Here is a 24,341-nt window from a genome sequence, read left to right on the forward strand (position 1 = left end):
CTGGTTTCAGGCATGGGAGAGTAAATATAATAAATGTTGTGCTAAGTACCTACATTTGAGCACTAAGATGTTTCATTTTGAACATATTGACTGTGTTTTCTAACATTCTCCATGTATATAATTGTTGCTTTTCCAAAGGACGTTAGTAATATTTTTAAATAACCCATTTTGTTTCGTATAAATTTAATCTATCAGACATACTAATTTCTGCTAAAATGACAAAAATGTTGAGCTGGGAAGTATGATCAAGTGTTACTCATTTTACATCTTAAGAAAACTGAGTTTAGGTACCCTAAAAAGCATAAAATACTCCCTCCAAGAAATAACACCAAGACTATGCACAAGATACCCCCAGAGGAAAAACAACAGTGCCACCATAGAATGTCTTGCTTTCTCATGAAATTTTTTTTAAGATTTTATTTATTTATTTTTAGAGAGGGGAAGAGAGGGAGAAGGAGAGGGCAAGAAACATCAATGTGTGGTTGCATTTCACCTGCCCCCTGCTGGAGACCTGGCCCGCAACCCAGGCATGTGCCCTACACTTGGGAATCAAACCAGTGACCCTTTGGTTTGCAGGCCAGTGCTCAATCCACTCAGCCACACCAACTAGGGCTGAAATTTATTTTTAATATATAACCATTCTGTCTTTTTCATCCTCACAAGAATGAAAATATTTTTGGAAAGATTTTAAGAACTTCATTTTTTGTACACAAGGTGTTGGCAAAAAAAAAAAAAGTAAAAATATTTTTCTATCAGAATGAGTAGTAAATTGTGCTATATTCCCAATATATGTTTAAAAATGTTTTAGCAATTTTTCACATTAATTTTTTCCAGTATCTTGCCATCACAAAGTTTTAAATTTGGACTCATAAGAGATCTCTTTTTAAAAAATATTAAGAAAAGTTAAGAGTTGGACAAAGCTGTTTTCATCTATAATCATAAAATACTATAATAGGAATGGGTTTAAAATGTTAGTTCGTTATCCATAAATCGGGCATTAATGAGGTTCACAAACTGCCTTTACTCTTACTACATTGTTTCCATGACATAGCCTTTTTCATGTCTATGAGAAATCCATATATTTTCATTCAATTTCACACTAAATAAAAAAAGTATTTTCTTCAGGTAAGAATTCTATTTAATATTATCCCCTTTTGAAGGAAACAAGCAGTAACAACGGTTACTTTTTTTAAGAGTCGAACCTTGAAATCCTAGATGAATTCTAGATGTCCCGCTAGTGGTAGTCCTGCATTCCCCAAAATTTGAGGAGCCCTGATGATGTCCATTTTATAGTTGTGAAACATTGGTAACATAGCAATGCTGTTCTGTTTTTCAAATCAGTCATCCTATAATGATACAGTAAACAATTAGATTTAGGAATTTTAAGACACACCGCAATATTCTAAAGTTTCAGCAATGTGAATACAGATTCCATTTCTCAGAGAGAAAACTAGCCAATTCAGGGTCCTTTGTTTTCCAAATGCTAAGTATTTCTGAATGGCTGTGATTGAGTGTCCTCAGTTCAGTGAGCCTCCCTATGAGATGAGCAAAATGCTGTAGGTCTTCTGGATGATAAATTTTTGAATATTTGTACAAAATTTGTAAAATTGGTTCTTGTAAATTTTCCACACGTTGCTTATTTTTAAGGCATGGACGATCTGAAAAACATCATATATGTATCTTAATAAATACTAGAAAATGATAGAAGATAATCAATTTAAAACAATACAGTTCTAAATAATAAAAAATAGCAAATATTTAATATCCTTAATATATGCCAGAAATTATGCTATGTAACTTGCAACTATCTGTGCAATATCTTACTTAATCTTCATAATACTCTATGAAAAGTATTTCCTAATAGGCAGCATTCATTCATCCAGTCATTGTGTTGGACATACAGCACTGAACACAAGAAAATTTTCTACCCTACTGAGCTTATGTTCTTGGTCTGGGAGGAGTACGGGAGGAAAGAGACATGTATACATTTTTTAAATAAAAATATGACAGTGTTAAAGAAAACAAAGTGTTATAGAAAAGTGAGTCCTGACTATGTTGCTCAGTGGATTGAGTACCAGTCTGTGAACCAAAAGGTCACTGGTTCTATTCTCAGTCAGGGCACATGCCTGGGTTGCACGCCAGGTCCCCAGTAGGGGGTGCATGAGAAGATTAATGTTTCTCTCCCTCTCTGTCTTCCTCCCTTTCCCTCTCTCTAAAAAGTAAACAAATAAAATCTTTTTTAAAAAAACTTTTAAAAAGTGTTATAGAAAAATGAAAGGGGATAAGAATATGACATAGAGGGAAAGTAGCTATTTTTAAAAGTTAATCAGAAGTAAATGACATTGAGCAGAGATCCAAGATGGTAAAAGGAGGGAACCATGTAGCTATCTAGGAAAAGAACTTTCCAAGATTTGTCAAGTACAGAACCTGTGACAGGAACCTGCTTGAAATTTTCAAGGAACATATGCACCAAAAGCAAAAGGGGCAGTAGTGGTCAATGATGGAAAGAATGTTGGCTTTAATCTGTGTAAAATAGAAAGTCATTACAGGGATGTCCAACCTGCGGGCTGCAGGCCACATGCATCCCAGGATGGCTATGAATACAGTCCAACACAAAAATTGTAAATTGGCTTAAAATATGATAAGATTTTTTTTGTAATTACATGTCACAATGTATTTAATATGTGGCCCAAGACAACTCTTCTTCCAGTGTGACCCAGAGACGCCAAAAGGTTATACACTCCTGCAAGGGGTTATGAGCAGAGGAACAGCATGACCTGGCTTGTTTTCAAAGAACCACTCTGGTTACTAGACAGAGGATAGAACCTAGGGAATCAAGAGCAAGAACAGGAAAGCATGTCAAGATAGTAGTTTTGATTTGGGTAGCAGGCACAGAGTAACAGTTCTGGATATATTTTGAGGCTAGAGCCAATAGGATTTGTTGCATATTTATATAGGTGTAAGGAAAAAGATGGAAATTAAGGATGACTGCAAGAATTTTGGCTTATGCAACTTGAAGGAGATGCCAATTAGTAGAGATGACGAAGATATAGGAGGATCAGAGAGGAGAGCAAAAGTTCACCGTTAGACATAATAGATTTGATATGCCTAGTAGACATCCAAGTTGAAATTTTGAACAGGCCTTTTAATGGAATTAAGGGAAAGAGTCCAGGTTGGAATTTAAGTTTGGGCATTGTCAGTATATAGATGGCAGTTAAAGCCATGAGATAGGATGAAATTTCAAAGGAAGTGAGTACAAAAGAAAGGAGAACGGAGCCCTGGGACATTTATCAGTGTGGGAGATGAGGATGAATTAACAAAGGAGACAGAAAGCGCAGCTACTAAGGAAGAAAATCAAGAGAGAGTGATGCTCTGTAAATCGAGTAGGGGTTGGTTGTGGGGAAAGCATAGCAAAGAGGGAGTGATCAACTGAAGCCAAGTAATGAAGTAAGTGTTTGTTCCAAGAAAGAGGCCGTTGGTTATCTCCTCCGTTAAATGTAGCTGATGGGTCAAATAAGACGAGGACTGAGAATTGACCAGTGGCATCAACAATGCCAAAACACTTAAGATCTTCAAAAGCTGTAGGGGAATGGAAAGGAGGGGACAAAATCTGATGGTATTGAGTTCAGGAGTGAATGAGAGAAGAGAAATGGAGGCAGGAGTGTAGACAACTCTAAAAAAAAAATTTTTTTTTTTTCCTGTAACGTAGAACAGAGAAATAGGAGAGTAGCTGAAAGGGGGATATGAGGTCAAGAAGGCATTTTTTAAGAGGCAAGAAATTACAGCATATTTGTAAGCCAAAGAGAATACTCTTATTGAGAAGGCAATTTTGATTAAACAAAATCGGTACTTTTAGCATCAATGAATAATATAATAACCACAAACTTCATGATTTAATTGCCAAACTTGATCCAGATTTTTACTACTGAATAGTTTTTACCTGAAAAAAACACAGTAGTCGCTGCAAGCAGAGCATATTCAGTATTAGTAATATTAAGCTCACTCATTCTTCTGTAGAAGTAAAACAGTGTGCTGATAAATTCTGCAGCGACACCTAAGATTAATATAAAATGTAGTTTCATCAGAACATAGTGCACACTCACACATATTGCCATTATCATTTTTCCAAAGTATAAGAAAATAAAACATGATATATCTGACAAATCATCTTCTAATAAATACTTTATATTGTATATTACCAGTCAGTGTAGTGGAAAGACAGTCTTTGTTGCAAAATGTTTCCTTAGAATAAATAACACTTCCATCGTGACAATTCAGTGAATGATCTGAATGATCTGATAATCTCACAGTACCTAGTAAAAGGGAAAAATATAAATTCTGATTTTTAAAAAAATCTTTAAATAGTAAAATCAATCTCTCTGTCACGTAGAAAATGTTCCCAGTGAAAGGTAGCTCTATAATTTTTATTACTGAAACATAAAACTAGATAAATACAAGATAGTCCATATTTTATACAAAGATTATATAGAAGACCCTCCAAAAACATTTTTCCATGATGCTATGTAATAAAGAATAACTTTCTTTAAAAAAATTTTTAAAAAGCAAAAACTAGACCAATAAATTGGAAAAATATAAACAGCTATTATGAAGCACTTATTCCTCCAACTAGTAAAATTAAAGTATAATAAGAAAAAATAGCTCAATATTATAAATTTGTTGCTAAATGTAATAATAACTATTAACATTAAGTTTGAGTTAGTTGGCATTTTTACTTTCGGAAGCTGATGAAAATCCTTCTCTGTAAAGTCGGGCCACATGAAGGAACAGCACTTCAGTTTTTGATCCCTTCTGTAATGCAGTCTGATCCTCATTCGTCAAGTTTTTAAATCCTTTAAGAAAAGATCACATAATTGTTTGAAATAGATTGTGAAAAGTTAATTTTTCAGGTATAGGATTTAACATTTTGTATTTTTTGTTTGGTTATGGTATAAATCTTTAATGTTCCCTTAGAATAATCATGATATGTAACTTCAAATCTAAATAAAATTTTTGATTCCACATGGCAATATTTGGGGGGCCTTTTATAAGAAATGGATAATAATACTTTCCTATAGCAAGAGCAAATTAAACATACTTCAGCCTCGAAGAATTTATTTTTACAGTGAGTTATCTGCACATGTAAATAGATACCTGAGTTTTAGGCAACGGTGGCTTTATTTATTTATATTGCATGACAAATTTTATGTTTCATGTTTTATCTATAAAACAAAAACAATTTCTTTCCAAAAAAAGAAAAATAAAATAAAACCTACAACAAATTAAATCGATTGTCTTAAGTATAAGTTTTTAAAATAATTTCAATAATATTTTAAAATATTTATATTTTTACCCACCTGGTTGATTAATAAACATAGTTTTTGCATTTAGAAGCAATTTTGGAGGGAAAATTGAGATTTTTGTTCTCCTAAAATGTCCCCTTCCTTTAAAGCAGGTAACTATTTAAAAATTGTTAACTTTAATTTTTTTTCCAAAGTAGATTACCTGGGAGTCCTTTGGTAAAATCCATTAACCCCTGTATGTGTAGGACTACCGTCTCTGAGAGTTGCAAAAAGCTCAGTTCAGGATTTGCATGTTCCTGCAGCTAACCGAGAAAAAGCAATAAAACTAATAAAATTTTTATTTTCTTTTAAATAACTATTTAAATTTTAAACTTTCATGTTCTGCCTTTATTTTCTAACATAATCAATTATAAATTAATTTATGTCTGTAATGAACCACATACAAATTTCTTTGTTTCCTCTAAAGGAATTGTGTATTTTTGATGAGCAGCCACAATGCTATTAATAAGCCAATGTTCCTCTTGAGTGAGTTCCATGTTCTCCTGGATCTATAAGAAAACATAATGGGAGCAACTGTAATGCACAGTTGTTAAAAAAGACATCATTATTAAAGAAACAAAGAATCTTAGAAGAAGAGTCTTGCCACTTTTCCAGAGCTAGTGGTGGATGATACAAGCTTGCTGTCTACTCCTACCTCTTCCTCTTTGATGTTAGAACGAAAACTATTCTTCTTAAAGTTCTTTCGAAGTTCCTTTGATTTGCATTGAATTTCTGTGAGCAAACCTGTGATATTACAAAATTCATATAAAATGTTTGGGTACAGCAAAGAACATTATAGAATTTGATGAAAATTGTCTTATATTGTACACATGTTAGATCATAGACTTGTCTTTTTACAAAGACCCTTTCTTGATAAGTATGTACATAGCAATTAAATTTACTACATTATTTTGCCTTTCCTTTCCATAATACCTGTCTACTTAAAAGAACATGGCCATCCTAGACATAAATTAGAAATTAATTTTCCATCTCCAAATTATAAATTGAGACCTTTTTACGGAAATTTCCACATTAATTATATATTGGAAGCAACATAGTGTCAATTGGTAGAGCAGTTGAACAACCTTATCTATGGGCTTTTATCTTTGATTGGCCAAGAGAATATCTTGTGGGTGTTTTTTAGTGGGCTAAGTCAATTTTTTCCTTATAAGACAAGACAATGGTATTTTGCTATGGCATATGGAGCAAACAGGGATACAGTAAAGGATTCAGTCTGGTGGGACAGGATAACCTCAAGAGCTCCAACACTGGGATTTTAAATAACAGAAATCCACTTGGGTAAAGAACTTTGACTGAAGAGTTTAGATTTGATTATAATAAGCAGTATAATATAAACAGAATATTGCATTGGTCTTTATTGAATAAAACTTAATAAAAATTGAAGATTATTATAGCAGTTGAAGGCAAATTGAACTAAAAAGAAAGAATGGAGAAATGGCCATGAGGCTAATATAATAGTGTATATACAAAAGAAGAAGACTTTGGCTCTGGCTGGTGTGGTTCAATGAATTGAGTGCCAGCCTGCAAACCAAAGGGTCATCAGTTCGATTCCCAGTCAGGGCATATGCCTGGGTTGCAGGCCAGGTCCCCAGTAGGGAGCAGACAAGAGGCAATCACACATTGATATTTCTCTCCCCCTCTTTCTCCCTCCCTTCTCCTCTCTAAAAATAAATAAATAAAATCTTTTAAAAGAGAGAAGAGTTTGCACAAGGCTAGATTAGATAGGAAAAAAATAGTACTCTATAGAGAAAAATTAAAGTTACCATGAAATTTTGAGCCCTGGGGAATAGGAGAAACTGAGTAAATAATGCCAAAATATCAGTATTACTACTGTATTAGATGGCATCATGTAATTTATTAAGCTAAAAAGACAGTGTATGTGGAAGGAACTCAAAAAAAAATTAGGTACTCTTCAGCCTGTTGAGTTGGGTTTTGACCCCTACATGATAATTGTTAGTGAACTACACATACCCAAGTATGATGTAGGCATCTAGAGATACAAGATGGAAGAAGGGGAACTACTCATGGAAATTCTGCCCCTTCTAGATGCATTACATAACTTTGGGTTAAGTACTATAAAAAAATACAAGGATTTCCAATTAAGAGAATTTGATCATTACCAATATTAGAGCAATATAGTATAAAACAGGATTTATGGAAATAATTACCTGGATTGGTAACTGGCTATCCTAATATAGCAGATGTTAGAGAAATAGCTTAAATCCAGATAACTATGACTTGAAAATCACAACTTGAAGAATATATTAAGTTCTCAATAAAGTAAGATAAACTAAAATCTCCCTCAAAAAACAAAACAACAAAATGCCACTTACATTCTGCCAACATTCCTACTGCCTTGCACTTGTTCAGTCTGCACTCTTGACATTTTCTACGCATGTACATGTCCATTTCACAGTGACCACCATTCTTGCAACTATATACTGCATTTTTAGTAATGCTACGTCGAAAGAAACCTAATAAAAAAATTTTAATTTTACTATTAGGTGTTTTCAGTTATTTGTTTTTATTAATATATACCTTCAAGTCCTGGCCCAGTAGCTCAGTTGGTTAGAGCATCGTCCCAATATATCAAGATTGCAAGGTTCAAAACCCAGTCAGGGCACATACAAGAATCAACCAATGAATGCATAAATAAATGGAACAGCAAATAGTGTGTGTGTGTGTGTGTGTGTGTGTGTGTGTGAGAGAGAGAGAGAGAGAGAGAGAGAGAGAGAGAGATCTCTTTCTCCCCCTCTTTCCTCCCTCACCCTCTCCCTAAAATCAATCAATAAAAAAAATTTTTTTAAATATATGTATATATACACACATCTTCAGGTACAGTTAAATAATCAAGTTAACTAAATTTTTTCAATATTTTCCCCCTAAATAAGATTTGGTTTAATATACATTTATATGGGTAATTATTTTAGTCCTCTCATGTTTGATATTTCAAGGTTGTTCCTTTCACAAATCACACTGAAAACTAAAGTAATTAGCTCTACCACATTAAGACATTTCTATTTTACTATGGTTATTACCTATTATCTAAGCACATTTTTTTAAACTATGTTGTAAAGATGACCATGATTCCATGAAGCATCTCTCAAGGTCCCCTTGGAAGAATGTGTGCTTATGGAAAATAAAACTATAAGGAAAACCTCTTTTTCTCTTCTCACATTTTTACCTCAACATATAAAGGAAGAGATATTCTTCCAAACTTATCCCTCTTTCTCCTTTGTTTTAGCACCTCCCCAGATAAGAAGGTATTGCTAGTTTATTTGACTGAGATGTGTGAATGCGCCATGTTTTGTGTATATGTGTGTATATACTGGAGTGGGGGTTCTACATTTTCTATTTCGCTTCCTGAATCCATAAATTGCAGTACCTCTTCCCACTTCCTCTTTTATTTTCTATTTTTATGCAATAATCTGTGCTCTCTTCCTCATTTCATTCCCAGTTGTGAAGTTGATAAGTTTAGTCAATGCCCCTCTTAGAGATCTGACATACCCTCTTTTTCTGTAGGCACATTTGAGAGTAGGAGTTTCATGACTTAGATTCAACAAGGGAGTAGAAACCTCAGCTTAGGTTTCCAGAACTATGTCTCATTCTTCAAACCAGTTTTAACAGCACAGCCTTGCCTTTTAAGATAAAGCAAATACTGGTCCAGCTATTCTGTTCATAAAGCTGGAACCTCACTGCCCTTGGTCTTCATCTGGCTCTTTCTTGTGAGGGACGAACTGTGGGGTTCTGACAGTAATATTTCACCCTGTACTTCTAACAGACATGTTTACCTAGTGCTGTATCCAGGGGTGTCTGACCTTTTGGCGTCTCTGGGCCACACTGGAAGAAGAAGAGTTCTCTTCGGCCACGTATTAAATACATTGCAACACATAGTCACATACACGCACACAAAAAAATCTCATAATGTTTTAAGTAAATTTACGATTTTGTGTTGGGCCACGTTCACAACCATCCTGGGCTGCATGCGGCCTGTGGGGCGCAGGTTGGACACCCCTGGAAGTTCTGTCCTAATGTTGCATTTGTGAATGAAAACAATGCAGAAGTGTTTCAAAATCTCAAAACTTCATCAAGGACTATTTCACTCTGAAAATTCCATTGTCAATGATTATTTTCACTTCCGGACCTCCCGTTTCTTTTCAAAAAAGCATTCAAAAAAATAGAATCTTAGAAATCATTTAATTCAAATTCCCTCCTAATGCCTGAATTACATCAACCACAAGAAAAGATGCAATAGTTAAAATTCAGATCTTTTTAAAAGTCATTTTCTATCCCAACATCAGATTCATCTAGGAACACGAAAACTGTTTTTCTGCCATTAAAGATATTGAATTTTCTATTTACATGTAAGTCTTTATCAATAATGAAAAAAAACTGAATCAAAGCTTTATGACATTCCATTTTCATGTCTTTGATACCATAGATTGATCAATAGTTCCCCCTGCTTTTATTTTTCACACTGTAAAAAGAATACATACCTCAAATCTCACGCCTCTTTAGTAAACACTAGGATTTCAGTTTCACTTTAACTTTGTCCTTACCTTTGCAACCCTCACAAGTAAGTGCATTATAATGATATCCTGACGCTTTATCACCACAAACCATACAGAGTTCTTCCTGTCCCTTAGTTCGCATGGGAGAATGAGTTAGCCTGGACCTTTTTATTTCAGGGTATCCATCTTCGGCATCGTGGTCAGCCACAGAAGTGGATTTATTTAATTCACAGGAACCAAGTCGATACTCTCCACCTCTAAACTGTGGATCCAACCAATACGTGTTGAAATGATTTTGTAAAGATGGGGGCTGCAGAGCTGGAGGACACTGGGCAGTAGAAGACTGGCAATAAGGTGGTTCTTGAAAATCAGTGTCATGCAGCTGGTAATCATTTTGTTCTGGCAGAATATCTAGGGTTTTTAACATAAAAAAACAAATAGTAAGAAGTCAAAATTGTGTGTTGTTTTCAAACTTCAAAGGGCTTTATGTTCAATAAACAGACTCGTAGTTCAATATGCCCACTACCGCTCAGGGGCCTGCTGCTGTCCAGCGGAAGGGGCAGACAGTAAACTGAGCTGCAATGTATGATAAATGCTGCCATCCAGAGGTAGGCAGAGGTTGCTCGGGAGCTCGGAGAAAGGGTAATAGTTGCCAATGGCTTATATACCAATCCAGTCCCCTCCTTCAGTAGAAATGAACATTTCCCAGTTTGGAATGAAAGGCTTTCCCCATCTTCTGCATGTCCCTTGTTGAGATACAACTGTTTTCAGTGCAATAAGTTCAGTAAAGAGGTGTATTAATAAATTATCCCACCCCTCCAGCCAAGAAAAATGAAACTAAAATACAATATTACCAATTATCTGGTGTTAAAGAGAAATATCATAGGCCCAAAATGGACACCAAATCTAGACTTAATATCTGACCTAACTGCAGTTTGAACCTTCCCCACAAATGTAATCTTAATAGGCCAATCAGAAATTTTTTGGTCAGTACCAATGAGGTAATCTCTTGCATGAGACCTATCCATCCCCAGCCCCAAAGGAAACTGAGGCAATCTGCCTGATAAGATCCCTGGCTTCTCCTAAGGAACGATCTTTTTTTTTTCTTTTGCTAAGGACTTTGTCGTCCCACCTAGTTTCTGGCTATAAAAAATCTCCATATTGTACAGCTTCTTGGGGCTCCTCTCTGCTTGCTAGATGACAGGCTGCCCAATTCACAGATGGCTCAACAAAGCCAATTAGATCTTCAAATTCACTCAATTAAATTTTTGTTCTTTAAGAGTGATTAATTCAAGCAAAAACAAAAAAAAGCAAAAACGTCTGTCTGAACTCCCCATTTAACACACCTTAACACCCTCAGCCTCATGTAGACCTGATTTAAATTTCTAGTTTCTATTTTGTTCTGTTGTCCAGGAATTCTAACCACCAGTTATCTAGGGATAAATTCACCTCCTTCACAGGATTACTGTAAATTTGAAATAAAATGTCATATGCAAAAGCATATGTAGACTATAAAATTATGTTTAATGAATATCATTTTTAAATTATTTATAATTTTTATTATCACTATCAGACCCTCCCAAACACCAACTCACTTTCTGCCTTCAGGAGAATTGCTGAATCTAAGCGCAGAAAGTTGGGTCCAAAAGGGCCCAGGAATGGCTTCGGGGCTCTTTGTAACTAGCAATGTCAGTGCTTTCCCTGATGCTGAATCACCAGTGATTAGATTTCGTCTTAGCCTCAAAATCCTACCACAAAAACTGACAAAGAGTATAATTTTTACTAATTCACATAAATCATTTGCAATCGTAGAGCATCCACTCCAATGCAAAGTGTTGAATAAATCCTAAAGACAGGCCAATATAAGAAGAAAGAGTATCAGTAAAAATAATGGAACTTTTTTAAAAAGAAGAGGGCCCTTCTGGGATGGGTGTCAAGACTGCAGAACACTGGCTGGTGCTCCATTGGTATGGAAATGAGTCCAAACTCTAAAAGACAACCACATTTAAAATTAAATTTATGATAGCTTTAGTCTCTTAGGAGAAAATTCTTATTATCTCCTGAATTCTCTTTTGTATTTCTTTCCCTTTGATAAAAATCTTACATTAAGATTACAATTTCAAGTACATTGAATTGCATTTACTAAATTACTAAACTAGAATTTATTAAACTTGCTTCACCTAATCCCTAAAAAAAATTTCTATTTGCATGTTAATCCTATTTTTTAATTAAATACAATTTTAAACTATTGTGCTTTCTCTTCTTTGCATTTAATTCTGGCTTACAACCTTTTAGTATTACTGATTTTTGAAATTAATAGTATAAAATAATTTAAGTCTGTAGTTCATTTGTTAATTTTTTTTAAAAAAACTGTAATTAACTATAATTCACCCTCTAAATGTCTTAAATTTCATTAAAGCTAGTAGGAAGATTGGCTATTCAATATACTGAAATTGTTTAGTTAAGTTAAATAATGTTTATTAACTATTATACTGTAGCTTTCTGGTTACATACCATAGTATTGCACCGGGTCAGAAAGACAGTACCCATCAGGTGCAGTGACATAAGTTTCTGCCATCCTGTGGTCCAATTCTCACTTTGTCAGTGACTGCTGAAACAGAACCTGAAAGAAACAAAAATTTTGTAGACTATTTGGAAGTACGATTTGATAAAAGTAAGTACTGTTTTGAAAAAATAAAGAATTTAGCGGAATTTATACATGAAAAATTTATATTTACACTTTACCTTTAAAAAATTGATTTTTCATATGTCTGCACACCATCATTTAATTCTTCCAATCTCTTATGGCTCAGCTCTTTGCAAATAACCTAATAAATCTTAGTAATAATCATTGGAGCTTTTGAAAGTGTACCAAGCTCTGGAGTCAGCCTTCACACACTGCTCTCATACTTATTTGTGGGTCATTGATTAAATCTCCCTGAACCTTCATTTCTTCCTTTGTGGAAGAGGAAAATAAAAAGCCTCCTAGCAAAGTTGTTGGGAGTATTTAATTAATGTGTGTAAATTCCAACACAATTCTTGACTTAATTGATTCTTTTAATCTTTATTCTAATAGTTTCAAGATCTCAGAGCTCTAAATTTAGATAAATTAAGAAGAAAAATTAGACTTTTTTGTTAAGGAAATTAAAGAGTAGGAAAAGAATAGATTTCATAGCACTTTTTTTTTATCTTTCAAGTCCATTATAAATCTTTCTCTTTCATAGCACTGCAATATGCCAAACATTAAAGTATTAATTTTGGATGTGCTTGATTAATGAAAATAGATTGTTGATTGCTGAAAAACTGTTTTATATCTTAACAATAAAGCCTAAAAATCATAAGCTGTTATGAGGAAAAATTCTTCAAAATCTAAGACTATCCTTATGGGAAAAACTATTTTTGTTTTATCCTAGGAAGGAACTCCAAAAATAGTGCATCTTTGAATAGACTTAAACAGGAAATTACAGTTTAAGAAAATGAAAGTTATTAGAAGAAAATAAAGGCCATTCAAGAGTCCATCACATTTTATATAGCTTTATCCTGTCTGTTAGAAGATAAAGACTGTTTTCACCTTTGAAAAGAACCAAAAGAGAAGAAAATGGGTTTTAAATCATACCCAAATATATACATGACAAACTTCTGAGATTGTTTTGAAAAATCTTTTATTTATTACTCATGTGATAGCTTCGTGGCCAAGGTTTCTATATCCATGAAGATGATTCAAATAATAATATTTCTGAAATTTGTCTCCTTTATCATCTAATAGCATGTAGTTCCTTTAAAAAGTACTTGAATCTCCCACTCTTCTAATAGAATAGCAACAATCAAATAGTGAGTATTGGATGGAAAGCCAAGGAAAAGCAGTGCCCTCAAATAAGTAAGTTTCAATATGAAGTTTTCCTTGAGAAACAAGGACTAAAATCAACAGGATCCATCAGTGTATATTTCTGTCTTTCCAATATTATAATAGATCAAATGGCTCTAACTCTAAAAGGAACTCTGAATACTACCAGTTTAATTTATGTGATACTTTTTAGCAGTAGTCCTGTTTAATTCTTTCCAAACTTCCCTTTTAAGTCTCAATTAGATTCTAGAAAATTACAAATGCCTGCGAAAACTTAAAGTTGTTATTCACCCTTTTAAAAAAATTGCTGCATTTACCATTATGCTTCATAGAATATTAAATATCTGGAGATGACTGAAAATTAAAAAGTATTTGGTACTGCTTAGATATAGACTTTGCTTAGTGAGAGTTCACTTGAGAAATAATATAAAATGTGGGACTTCACCAAATTAAAAAGCTTCTGCACAGCTAAAGAAAACATGAGCAAAATAAAAAGGGAACTAACTGTATGGGAAAATATATTTGCCAATGATACTTCAGACAAGGGTTTGATCTCCAAAATATGTAAAGAATTCATACAACTCCACACCAGGAAGACAAACAATCCAATTAAAAAATGGGCAAAGGAACTGGACACTTCTCCAAGGAGGATACATACAGAGCTCAGAGACATATGAAAGGATGCTCAACATCACTAGCCATCAGAGAGAGGCAAATTAAAACCACAATGAGGTACCACTTCACATCGGTCAGAATGGCCATCATAAACAAACCAACAAACAGCAAGTGCTGGCGAGGTTGTGAAGAAAAGGAAACCCTAGTGCACCGTTGGTGGAAATGCAGACTGATGCAGCCACTGTGGAAAACAGTTTGGAATTTCCTCAAAAAATTAAAAATGGAACTGCCTTTTGACTCGGCTATTCCACTGCTGGGAATATACCCTAAGAATCCTGAAACACCAGTTCAAAAGAACCTATGCATCCCAATGTTCATAGCAGCACAATTTACAATAGTCAAGTGCTAGAAACAGCCTAAGTGCCCATCAATAAATGAGTGGATCAAAAAACTGTGGTACATTTACCCAACGGAATGCTATGCAGCAGAAAGAAAGAAGGAACTCCTACCCTTCATAACATCATAGATAGAACTGGAGAGCATATGCTAAGTGAAATAAGGCAGGTGGTGAAAGGCAAATACCATATAATCTCACCTATAAGTGGAACCTAATGAACAAAACAGACAAGTGAGCAAAATAAGACCAGAGACATGGAAACAAAGAACAACCAGTGACCAGAGGGGCGGGGGCAGGGGATAACTGGGAAAGAAGGGGAAGCGGGGAAGGGTCGTCAAAGAACAATTATAAAGGACCCATGGACAAAGACAATGGGGGTGGGGACTGAAAATGGGAAGGGGATTGAAAGCAGGAGGTGGGGGTGGATAGGGCAGGGGAGAGTAATCGGGGCGGGGAATCGGGACAACTGTAATTGAGCAACAATTTAAAAAAAGAAAAGAAAAAAAGAAATGTACTGAAAGGAAGAAAAGCAAAAAAAAAAAAAAAAGAAAGAAAGAAAGAAAGAAAAAGAATATAGAACAAACCAGAGGTAGAACACTAAAACAAAACTGGTAACATCCTGATACATACACACACATAAGAATCTTATAATAATGCCACTGTCAGGTTTATACCATAAACAATAATACTCTAAAACCAACTTCTTCCCATTTTGATAAATAAATGCCTAAAAATATTTTGTAAAGCAGACTCATTTTTATCAGTTTATGAACTAGTTATATTTCAGAGCATAAATGGGCAAATAGTAATAGTTACATTATTTTCTACATAACATTTTTCACTAATTATCTTTTTCTTCAGACTTTTAAATCTGTAATAGAAGTATTAAAATAGGTATACATAGTAAAAAGAAAAAACTTTCAGAAATAACATTTATAAAAATTAGTTTTAGCACTGACTGGTATGGCTCAGAGCGTTGCGCATCATCCCACAAACCAAAAGGTCACTGGTTTGATTCCTGGTCAGGGGCACATGACTGGCTTGTCCCCAGCCAGGCCAGGTCCCTGGCTGAGGGCCTGTGAGAGGCAAGTGATTGATTGTTTCTCTCACACATCAAGGTTTCTCTCCCTCTCTTTCTCCCTACCTTCCCCTCTCTCCAAGTATAAATAAACAAAGTCTTTTAAAAAATAGTTCTAAAACATTTAAGTAAATTATTAATGACAGAGAGACATATGTAATCAAAAAGATTCTATCCTGTTAAGGAGAAAAGTTACAATGGACCTAGAATGATTCTGTTTTGTTGTCTTTCCTAGTAAATATTTATTTAGGGAAAAAAAATTAGTTAAGAGAAACTTTTATCAAGAGGATCAATTTAGCAAGAGCAAAGTCTATAATTTTTCCTTAGCAAATATAACTTTATAAAAAAATGGTATTTTTAAGATTATAATAGCTAAAAAAGATTACAATATTTATTCTACTGAAAAGATGCTTAATTGCATAAACAAAATTTCATCTCTTTTACCTTAACCATAAATTGTTCTTAGTGAATCTTCGTATGTCTAGAACTTTAACAGAAAAAAAAGCATTGATTCCTGAGAACTACATTTATATGTTAAAGAATTTTACAGTTTCTGCATTTTTACTCTTGTAATAAATGTCATTTCAATCACAAACAAAGCAGTACTCAAAATTGATATATTGAAAAGTAAGTTGCTTCACAAGAAAACATTTTAATGTTCAGAATAGATTCTACTAAAAAAAAATGAGTGATAGCATTATATCATACATAATTATAAAAAGATATTTCATAGTCAGGCTTCTGTGAGCCAAACTTCTCTGACCTCACTGGAACCAAGGAAAATAAAAAGACTATATTTGAATAACAACACAAATTAAGGCTTCTTGATTCCTTAATAAGAATCTATCTTATAACTTTAGAATATAAGGAAGATTTGACAGTGTGAAGTCCTCAAAGAGTTTTTTTATACAGCTTTATGGGGATATAATTTATGTAACATAAAATTCATTCTTTTAAAGTGTACAATGCTATGATTTTTCAAATATTCACAAAGTGTGCGACTATCACCGCCACATAATTCCCGAGTATGCCCTTCACCTCAGCATGAAAGCTCAAACCCATACCTGTCGCTCCCATTCCCTTCCCTCACCCCCAGCCTCTGGCAATCGCTAATAAACTTTCTGTTTCTATGGGTTTGTCTATCCTAGACATCTCACACAAGTGGAGTCATGCAGTACCATATAGACTTTTAAATGAAAAAGTATTCAATTAATATTATGTTATTTTCGCAGCTTAAGAGAAAAAACATTAAATATTTTAAAAATTCATGACTATGAAATGTCCAAAAAATGCCCTTTTATTAACATCTTAGAGTTTAAAAGTAGTTTAAACTGACAATAAAATAATATTCATAGTTAATTTAGATGGCATAAAATTATAAAATTTTCTTATTTTTGAAAAGACAACATACTTACAGTTAAATATTTCTGGGGATTGCCCTTTTCCTCACAGAATGAATATAAATAGATTCAGCAATGACTTCACGGTTCCAGATGGAGCAAAATGGGCCTTTTCCCTGTTAATCAAGGAGTAGATGGGAGACTCTGCATACCCGTAGGCGCCAGACACTGCGCAGAGCAATGCTTCAGCTCTGCCTCAGGCCAGCTTCCCCTCTGAGGTCCAAACGAGGGCAGTTACAAGCTGACATAAATCAAATAATAACCAGATCATCAGGGACAGAGGCCTTTGGGACCTTTAGGTCACACTTTCATGGAGTTCCTTATTGTTTACTTAATAAATATTTTGTTTCCTTGTTTGAATTTGACATCCTCCCACTTTGGTTACAAAACATTGGGCCTTGACAAAATACTAAGTGATATACACAGGAAGAAAGACACCCTCATTAATTCAAATTCCCCTAATACAGGTGCTATAATCATTCAACTTTTCATTAGCTACAAAAAAAGAATTTGTTAATATTAATTAGAAGTTTGAATAACAATTCATAGGTTGATACAATGTGAGATGTATGTAAGTCTTCTAGTTCAATCCGCACATTTTTTGACCAAGAAAAACTGCAGTACAAATAGAAGCTACTCCATGTTCAAGTTCTCATAGCTAGCTAGTAGCAGAGATAAACCCAATGAAAATCCAAGCAGTTGAATGGGATTTATAAATAACTTCATTATGATTTTGTTAAATGTCACCCACTTATGTAAACAAAGTCTGTTGGATACTAGGTTCAGAGTCTTATCACTTTATGACATTTCTAAAGAGGCAAGGTCACAAACCTGTCCCTCCACTAAACTCCTATTCTCCTGGTCCCACCTCCTCTGACCTGATGCCTCTCTTGTTTTTATCTGACTCTGGGTTCTCATCTCAGACCTACTTTCACGTAACACAATAGAGCTTCAATATACAATTTTACTTTTCCTGACACATCCAGTTTTTGACATTGCTGAATTCTTCAAAGGTCCTCATCAACAACAAGGTGGAATTAATGATAAAATCTTCAAGTCATGTCACACAGAGTTTTGTTTGCTTTTTAAAATAATAGGCCCCGCATCTGTGAATTTTAATCAGAGTGAACCAAAGAATAACAATCACAGAATTATAATTCATTTGTTTTGATTCTAAAGCATTCCAAAACCAGGCTCCAAATTATGCCTTAAAAGGAGTGATACTCTCCAGCAACCTTACATTAAAAAATACCACAGCAAACATATAGTATTTGATATTTTTAAAAAACAATGCTTAAGTTCTAAATATTTACCAGGAACATTTTTCAAATAACTTCAGCCCAAAATTGCCAAGCAGTTCAGCTGGTTGGAACATCATCCTAATACAGCAAGGTTGCAGGTTTGATCCCATGGCAGGACACATGCAAGAAGCAACCAACAAATGCCTAAAGTGGAACAACAAATGGATGTTTTTCTCTCTCTTTCTCTTCCTCTCTCTAAAATCAATTTTAAAAAGTTTTAAAAATTAAAATAAAAAGAATTTCAGCCTTTTCATTAGAGGTATCATGGATAATTTATAAATTAATTTTATTATTGGATAATTTCCAATTTTAACCTCTACTATATAAGCAGAATTATAAGTTTCTGTATTCCAATTCATAGAAGAACTCGAAGATTTTTGCTGTAATCATAATTCATAGGCTTAAGGGATTAATGCACGTGAGAAGCTGTCATTCCAGGAACTGGATGCATGACCTATGTGACTCCAGGGGATCAACAAGCAATTCAACCTTTATGCCCCAGGGGACCTGCAAGAGATGGAGATGGTATCGGAGCCACTGTGTTCCAGGGAGGGAAGGAAGTCCATGACTCACACAAAGGACTGTTGATCGTCATGACTGTCATGGCTCAGTTGGTTGAGCATCACCCTGCAAAGTGGAGCATGGCCCTTTGGAACCAACGGTCACTGGTCCAATTGGTGTGAGAGGCAACCAGTTGATGTTTCTCTCACACACCGATGTTTTTCTCCCTCTTTTCCTCCCTCCCTTCCCCTCTTTCTAAAAATAAATGAATAAAATCTTCAAAAGAATAAAAAGAAAAAAATCCAAGCAAGTTACTTAAAGAAAAAACAATTGTTGATCAGCAGATAAAAAACTACTAGGAAAATTAATTCAGACTGCAAGTCTTATATGATTAACCTTTTCCCAAAACCCTTTACCTACCTTTTCCTTCTCCCTATAAAAAAAGGTCAACTTGATATGAAATGTTTTTTTTTTTAAGATTTTATTTATTTATTTTTAGAGAGGGATAGGGTGGGAGAAAGTGAGGGGAGAAATATAAATGTGTGGTTGCCTCTTGCACATCCCCAACTGGAGACCCAACCCGCAACCCAGGCATGTGCCCTGACTGAGAATCAAACCTGAGACCTTTTGGTTTGCAAACTGGTGCTCAATCCACTAAGCCACCCCAGCCAGGGCAAGATGAAATGTTAAGATGGATTTTGAGAGTACACAACCTGCCATCTTCACAGATTGCCACCGTCTGTATAAAGAATCCTTAAAAGATTCAGTCCTTGTCTCTACTTAATTGGTTCTAGTAGTGACAGGCAGCATGAACACTGACTTTTCTGGTTCCAAAATTATATATCTTCAAATGTGCAGCGATTCAAATTTTCTACTAATTCATATCATCTTGACCCTCATCCCCTCAATTCCACCCTGATTATGCCTGAGATACTACAACATTGGCAATCAGCTTCCTTGTTTAGTTTTACAATAAATAAGTCATTCAGAACTTTAAGCTATAGATGTGTACATGTACTTCCATGATTTATAATAATACCTTTTATTAACTGTGACATTAGCACACTACTCATTCCAACATACTTATAAAAACATGTGCAAATATATGTTAATATTTTAAAATAGAGAAAGCAGAACACAGTGAAATTTAACACAGGCTACAGTCAAGTGAGCATTCACTGATATCTTTTGATAAACATAAATTGAGAAATCTCTTGAAGCTTATTCTTTTTATACTGCCATTCAATACCCAGCTAGCCTAGATAGATACATGACATTTAAAATAAATATTAACATCGTTAGATTAACAATAATAAATAATCTAAAGAGTGACAAATCTAGCCCACTTTGTTGTAAAGTTAGGGGTGTCATTAGGGGAGATTTAGGCAATCAAAGTGCCTGCCTTACTGGCCTTTGGCGACAGTGGCTTTAATGAAGTGGTGAGAGGGAAACCAGATCACAGGGTGAATGGGGGGTGTGGTAGCAAAACGCAAAGGATATTAACATTTTCTATTCATTTGGCTAGAAGTTTAGCTGTACAAGGGAGCGGAGAAGTGGAACGGTATCTAGACTGGGTTGTTAGCCTGTAGATTTTTTCTGTTTTATTTTGTTGTTGTTTTTAAAATGAAGGAGTAGAATATCTTTGTAAGATGATGGGAACGATCACAGAGAAGAAGGGAGAGACTAATGATGCAGAGAGGAAAAGGAAAAGGTAAGACTCCAAACAAATGATATGTCACAGAACTGTACGACTGAAACCCATATTTTATTAACCTATTGTCACCCCAATACATTCAATAATAAAATAAAATAAAAAGCACGCACACACACACCTCAAAATGGCTCAATGACATAAGAGCAGGAGTTAAAACCATAAAACCCTTAGAAAAAAACAAAGGGGTAAACTGTCATGATCTTAGATTTGGGAATGGTTTCTTAGATATAACACCAAAAGTCTGGGTAGCAAAAGAAAATATAGGTAAGTTGGACATCCTCAAAACTAAACACTTTTGTGCATCAAAGAACATTACCAAGAAGTCAAAAAGCAAATCTGCAGAATGGGACAAAATATTTGCACATCACATATCTGATAATGGTCTAGTATCCAGAATATACAAAGAACTCTTACAACTCAACAACAAAAAGAAAAAACATCCAGTTGAAAAATGGGCAAAGGACTTGAATAGATATTTCTCCATAGATGATATACAAATGGCCAAAAAACACATGAAAATATGCTGAACATCATTGGCCACTGAGTAAATGTAAATCAAAACCTTGAGATACCACTTCACACCTTTTAGGATAGTTAAAATTTTTTAAAAATACAACACAAAACAGAAAATAAGTGTTGGCAAGAATGTAGAGAAAATGGGGCCCTCCTACATTGTTGATGGGAATGTAAAATGATTCCGTGTTATGAAAAATAGTTTGGTGATTCCTCAAACAAGTTAAACAGAATTAATATATGACCAAGCAATTCTTCTCCTTAAATTCATTACCCATTGAAAATAAGTAATCAAACAAACACATATCCATAGCAGCACTATTCACTTTAGCCAAAACGTGGAAAAATAGAAATGTTCATTAATAGATGAATGGATAAACAAATTGTGGTATAAACATTCAATGAAATATTAAGTCATAGAAATGAAATACTGATATATTCTATAATGTGGATGAACCTCAAAAACATTAAATGTAAAAAGATAGATACAAAAGGTCACATACTGTATGATTCCATTTACATGAAAGATCCAGAATAGGTAAATCCATTGAAGACAGAACACACATTGGTGGTTGCCAGCAGCTAGGGCTGGGTTTATGGGGAGTAATAGTTTAATGGGTATGAGCTTTCCTTTGGGAATGATGAAAACGTTTTAGAACTAGATGGAATTGCACGACACCGAATGTACAAAATACCACTGAAATGTTTACTCTAAAATTGTTAATTTATGTTATGTGACTCTCACCTCACTTAAAAAACATAAAAAGCCAGTCTCCACAGTTGGAGTTCATATTAAGCAATTAAAAAGAATGTCTGTTAAACTTGTACTGATTTTCATTTTATGTTATGATCAAGTGAATTCCATTTTGTGTCTTGGAGCTGTTTCATTGAGTTTGAAAACGAAACCAGATGTGGCTTTCAATTCTAAACAAAGCAGTAAGAAATAAAGTTACAAGATAAATGGTTCAGTTATTGTTTTTTTCAAGTGTTTTAAATTGTTTTTGAGGTTTTTAATAGTAAAAGGAAATCCTATTTAGTACAGCTGGATCATTTCTACATAATTGGCTTTTCATTCTTGATCTGGCTTTTAAACTGTTTACTCCAGTTTAGTAATTAACCATTATCAACTTCATTAATGAAGCAGAAACCACCTTCTCTAATCATTTATAACATGCTTGTCAAATAAAATGTAAACAAAGAATAGGATCTGGGCAAAGTAACAGCTTTTAAAAAGCTACTGCAAATAATTATAGGAGTATTCTGGTTATTTTGTTATTGTTTTCCATTTATTATGAAAGAATCCTGAAGACCTACAGTATTTCTCTTGGCCTGGCTATCTGAATTCTTTTATACAAGGGTAATTATTTTACAATATTTTTTTATCCACTGATGTGAAAAGCAGAGTTTGCAGCTATTTGTTTATGTCTACAACTTACAAAAACCAGATTTAATCAAGCCACCTTTAGAAGCATTATTTTCTATTCTATTTAGTTTTTAGTTGGCAAAGTGAATACAATGTATTTCTTAGTTTTAAATATACTTAAGAAATTGCACAAGCATAATCATCAGCTTGTGTTTCTAAAAACAAAATTAAACTTAAAATTTAATTCCAAAAGATTATTCTACTGGTATTTAATAAAAATGCCACAAAGTTTTAAGTGATTTCTAAATTTAAAAAAAAAAATCCACTCTTCTAATACTCCCTGCTCAAGACTTCACATTTTATAGATTTGAGAATATTAATAATTTAGAGAAATAAGGCATAAAACTAGAATCATAATTCAAAATATAAGGGCTACCGAGGAGATGCAAGCTTTATATACATAAATGATGTTAATGGCCGATCATCAATTGAGCGTGTTCTTTGAGCTTTTTTCCTAGCTCATCATTGCACTTTTCTGGCTGAAGTCATCAATCTATAGCTATGGAGCAGGAAAAGACTCAGGGTGATTCAATCCATGATCTTTTATTCATTACTATTCCATTAGACTCTTAGTCTGCAGCTATTTTCTTCACTTCTGTCTTGCCAGTGCCCATCACAGGGCCTGCCTTATGACAGATGTTCAATAGGTTGTATGAATGAATGGAGAATGAAAGGCTCCTATGCTAACCAACTGAGTTAAATACCGAGAGATTAAAAGTGACGATGTGACAAAGTAATGCTTCTGGCATTCAAGAAAATCAGAATACTTCCTTAAGGAGTTCATTATACCTTCTGTTTTAAATTCAAGATTTATTTATCCTCATTTTATAGAAGGAAAAATGAGCATTAATGGTTGACACTTTGTTTATGCATTTATTAGTGCTTTATCTCCCTGGGCTATAATTGTTTTCATTCAGACTTATCTAACAAACTAATCATGTATACCTCATAAGCAGAGATCAAATTCATTTTTAATTTCCCTGGTACTTAATCAAGTGGCTTACACATAAAGAATATTCAATAAAGGTTTGTTGAACCCAAAATTGATGATTTTTTAAAAATATTTTCCTTTTCATTCTTAGGTTGTTTCTAGTCTGTTAATGTAGCACAAATCTGTAGATAATGGCAGGGATAGTTCTACCTATTTATAACTTATACTTAATATATTTTGATATTTTATTGATAGCACTGGTTGATAAAGAAACCTCTCCAAATATTTATGGCTACTTTTTTTTCAAACACGAGCAAAAGTTTATTTAGAAAGTCACAGAGGTAGAAGTGAACCATGGAAGAGTGAGCCAGCTGGGCTGCATGGGCTCAGGAAACAGGTTACAGAGGCAAAAGAAGGGCCCTTGGAGCTTAGGAAAAAGAAAGGCAGAAAGCATGCAACTGGGGAAGGGTGGGGGGAAGACGTGGGTATGGTCCAGAGAGAGAGAGAGAGAGAGAGAGAGTGCCTCTAACTTCTAATTAGCATTAAATAATGTTTTATAAAGTTTCTTGATTCAGCTTTTGCAGAAATCATACATTTTTAAAAATCATGATAAAATAACCAATGTGGAAATATAGCAATATCAATCTCAAGGGAAGGAAAAATTTCTCAAGTGTTCTAGTTACAATGTTTCTATTGAGAGAATTTGAAAAATTTTACTGCCCAATATTTATCTATAATATTAGTGCAAATCTG

General features: G+C 34.1%; 1 protein-coding gene across 2 annotated transcripts; it reads right to left on the bottom strand.

Annotated features, from left to right (window-relative positions):
• Positions 1–443: 443 nt before the first annotated feature.
• On the bottom strand, positions 444–17,410 carry LOC129063950 (bile acid receptor-like). Of its 2 annotated transcripts, none has more exons than XM_054565074.1 (11): positions 17,358–17,410; positions 12,386–12,494; positions 9,920–10,282; positions 7,694–7,834; positions 5,995–6,083; positions 5,744–5,848; positions 5,503–5,602; positions 4,734–4,850; positions 4,200–4,313; positions 3,941–4,054; positions 444–1,658 (listed from the first exon to the last, which is right to left on the bottom strand). In XM_054565074.1, exons 2-11 carry the CDS (start codon positions 12,447–12,449, stop codon positions 1,411–1,413), a joined length of 1,455 nt encoding a protein of 484 aa, XP_054421049.1. In that variant the 5' UTR covers positions 12,450–12,494; positions 17,358–17,410; the 3' UTR covers positions 444–1,410. The 2 variants fall into 2 exon arrangements, with proteins under 2 accessions (XP_054421049.1, XP_054421048.1); XM_054565073.1 differs by having other exon boundaries at positions 17,221–17,397.
• Positions 17,411–24,341: the final 6,931 nt, after the last annotated feature.

This window comes from Pteronotus mesoamericanus, unplaced genomic scaffold, assembly GCF_021234165.1.
Source record: "Pteronotus mesoamericanus isolate MK-2021 breed Mesoamerican mustached bat unplaced genomic scaffold, CSHL_Meso_final scaffold_99, whole genome shotgun sequence".
NCBI classification, from domain to species: Eukaryota; Metazoa; Chordata; class Mammalia; order Chiroptera; family Mormoopidae; genus Pteronotus; species Pteronotus mesoamericanus.

Bases quoted from the DNA above. Each gene is read 5' to 3' on its own strand.
- LOC129063950 (XM_054565074.1), bottom strand. From the start codon at position 12,449: ATGGCAGAAACTTATGTCACTGCACCTGATGGGTACTGTCTTTCTGAC. The intron at 6,084-7,693 runs GTAAGTGGCATT...GTAATATCACAG, and splicing joins AGTAGGAATGTTGGCAGAAT to GTTTGCTCACAGAAATTCAA. The intron at 4,851-5,502 runs GTAATCTACTTT...CTTTTCTTAAAG, and splicing joins TTTTACCAAAGGACTCCCAG to GATTTAAAAACTTGACGAAT.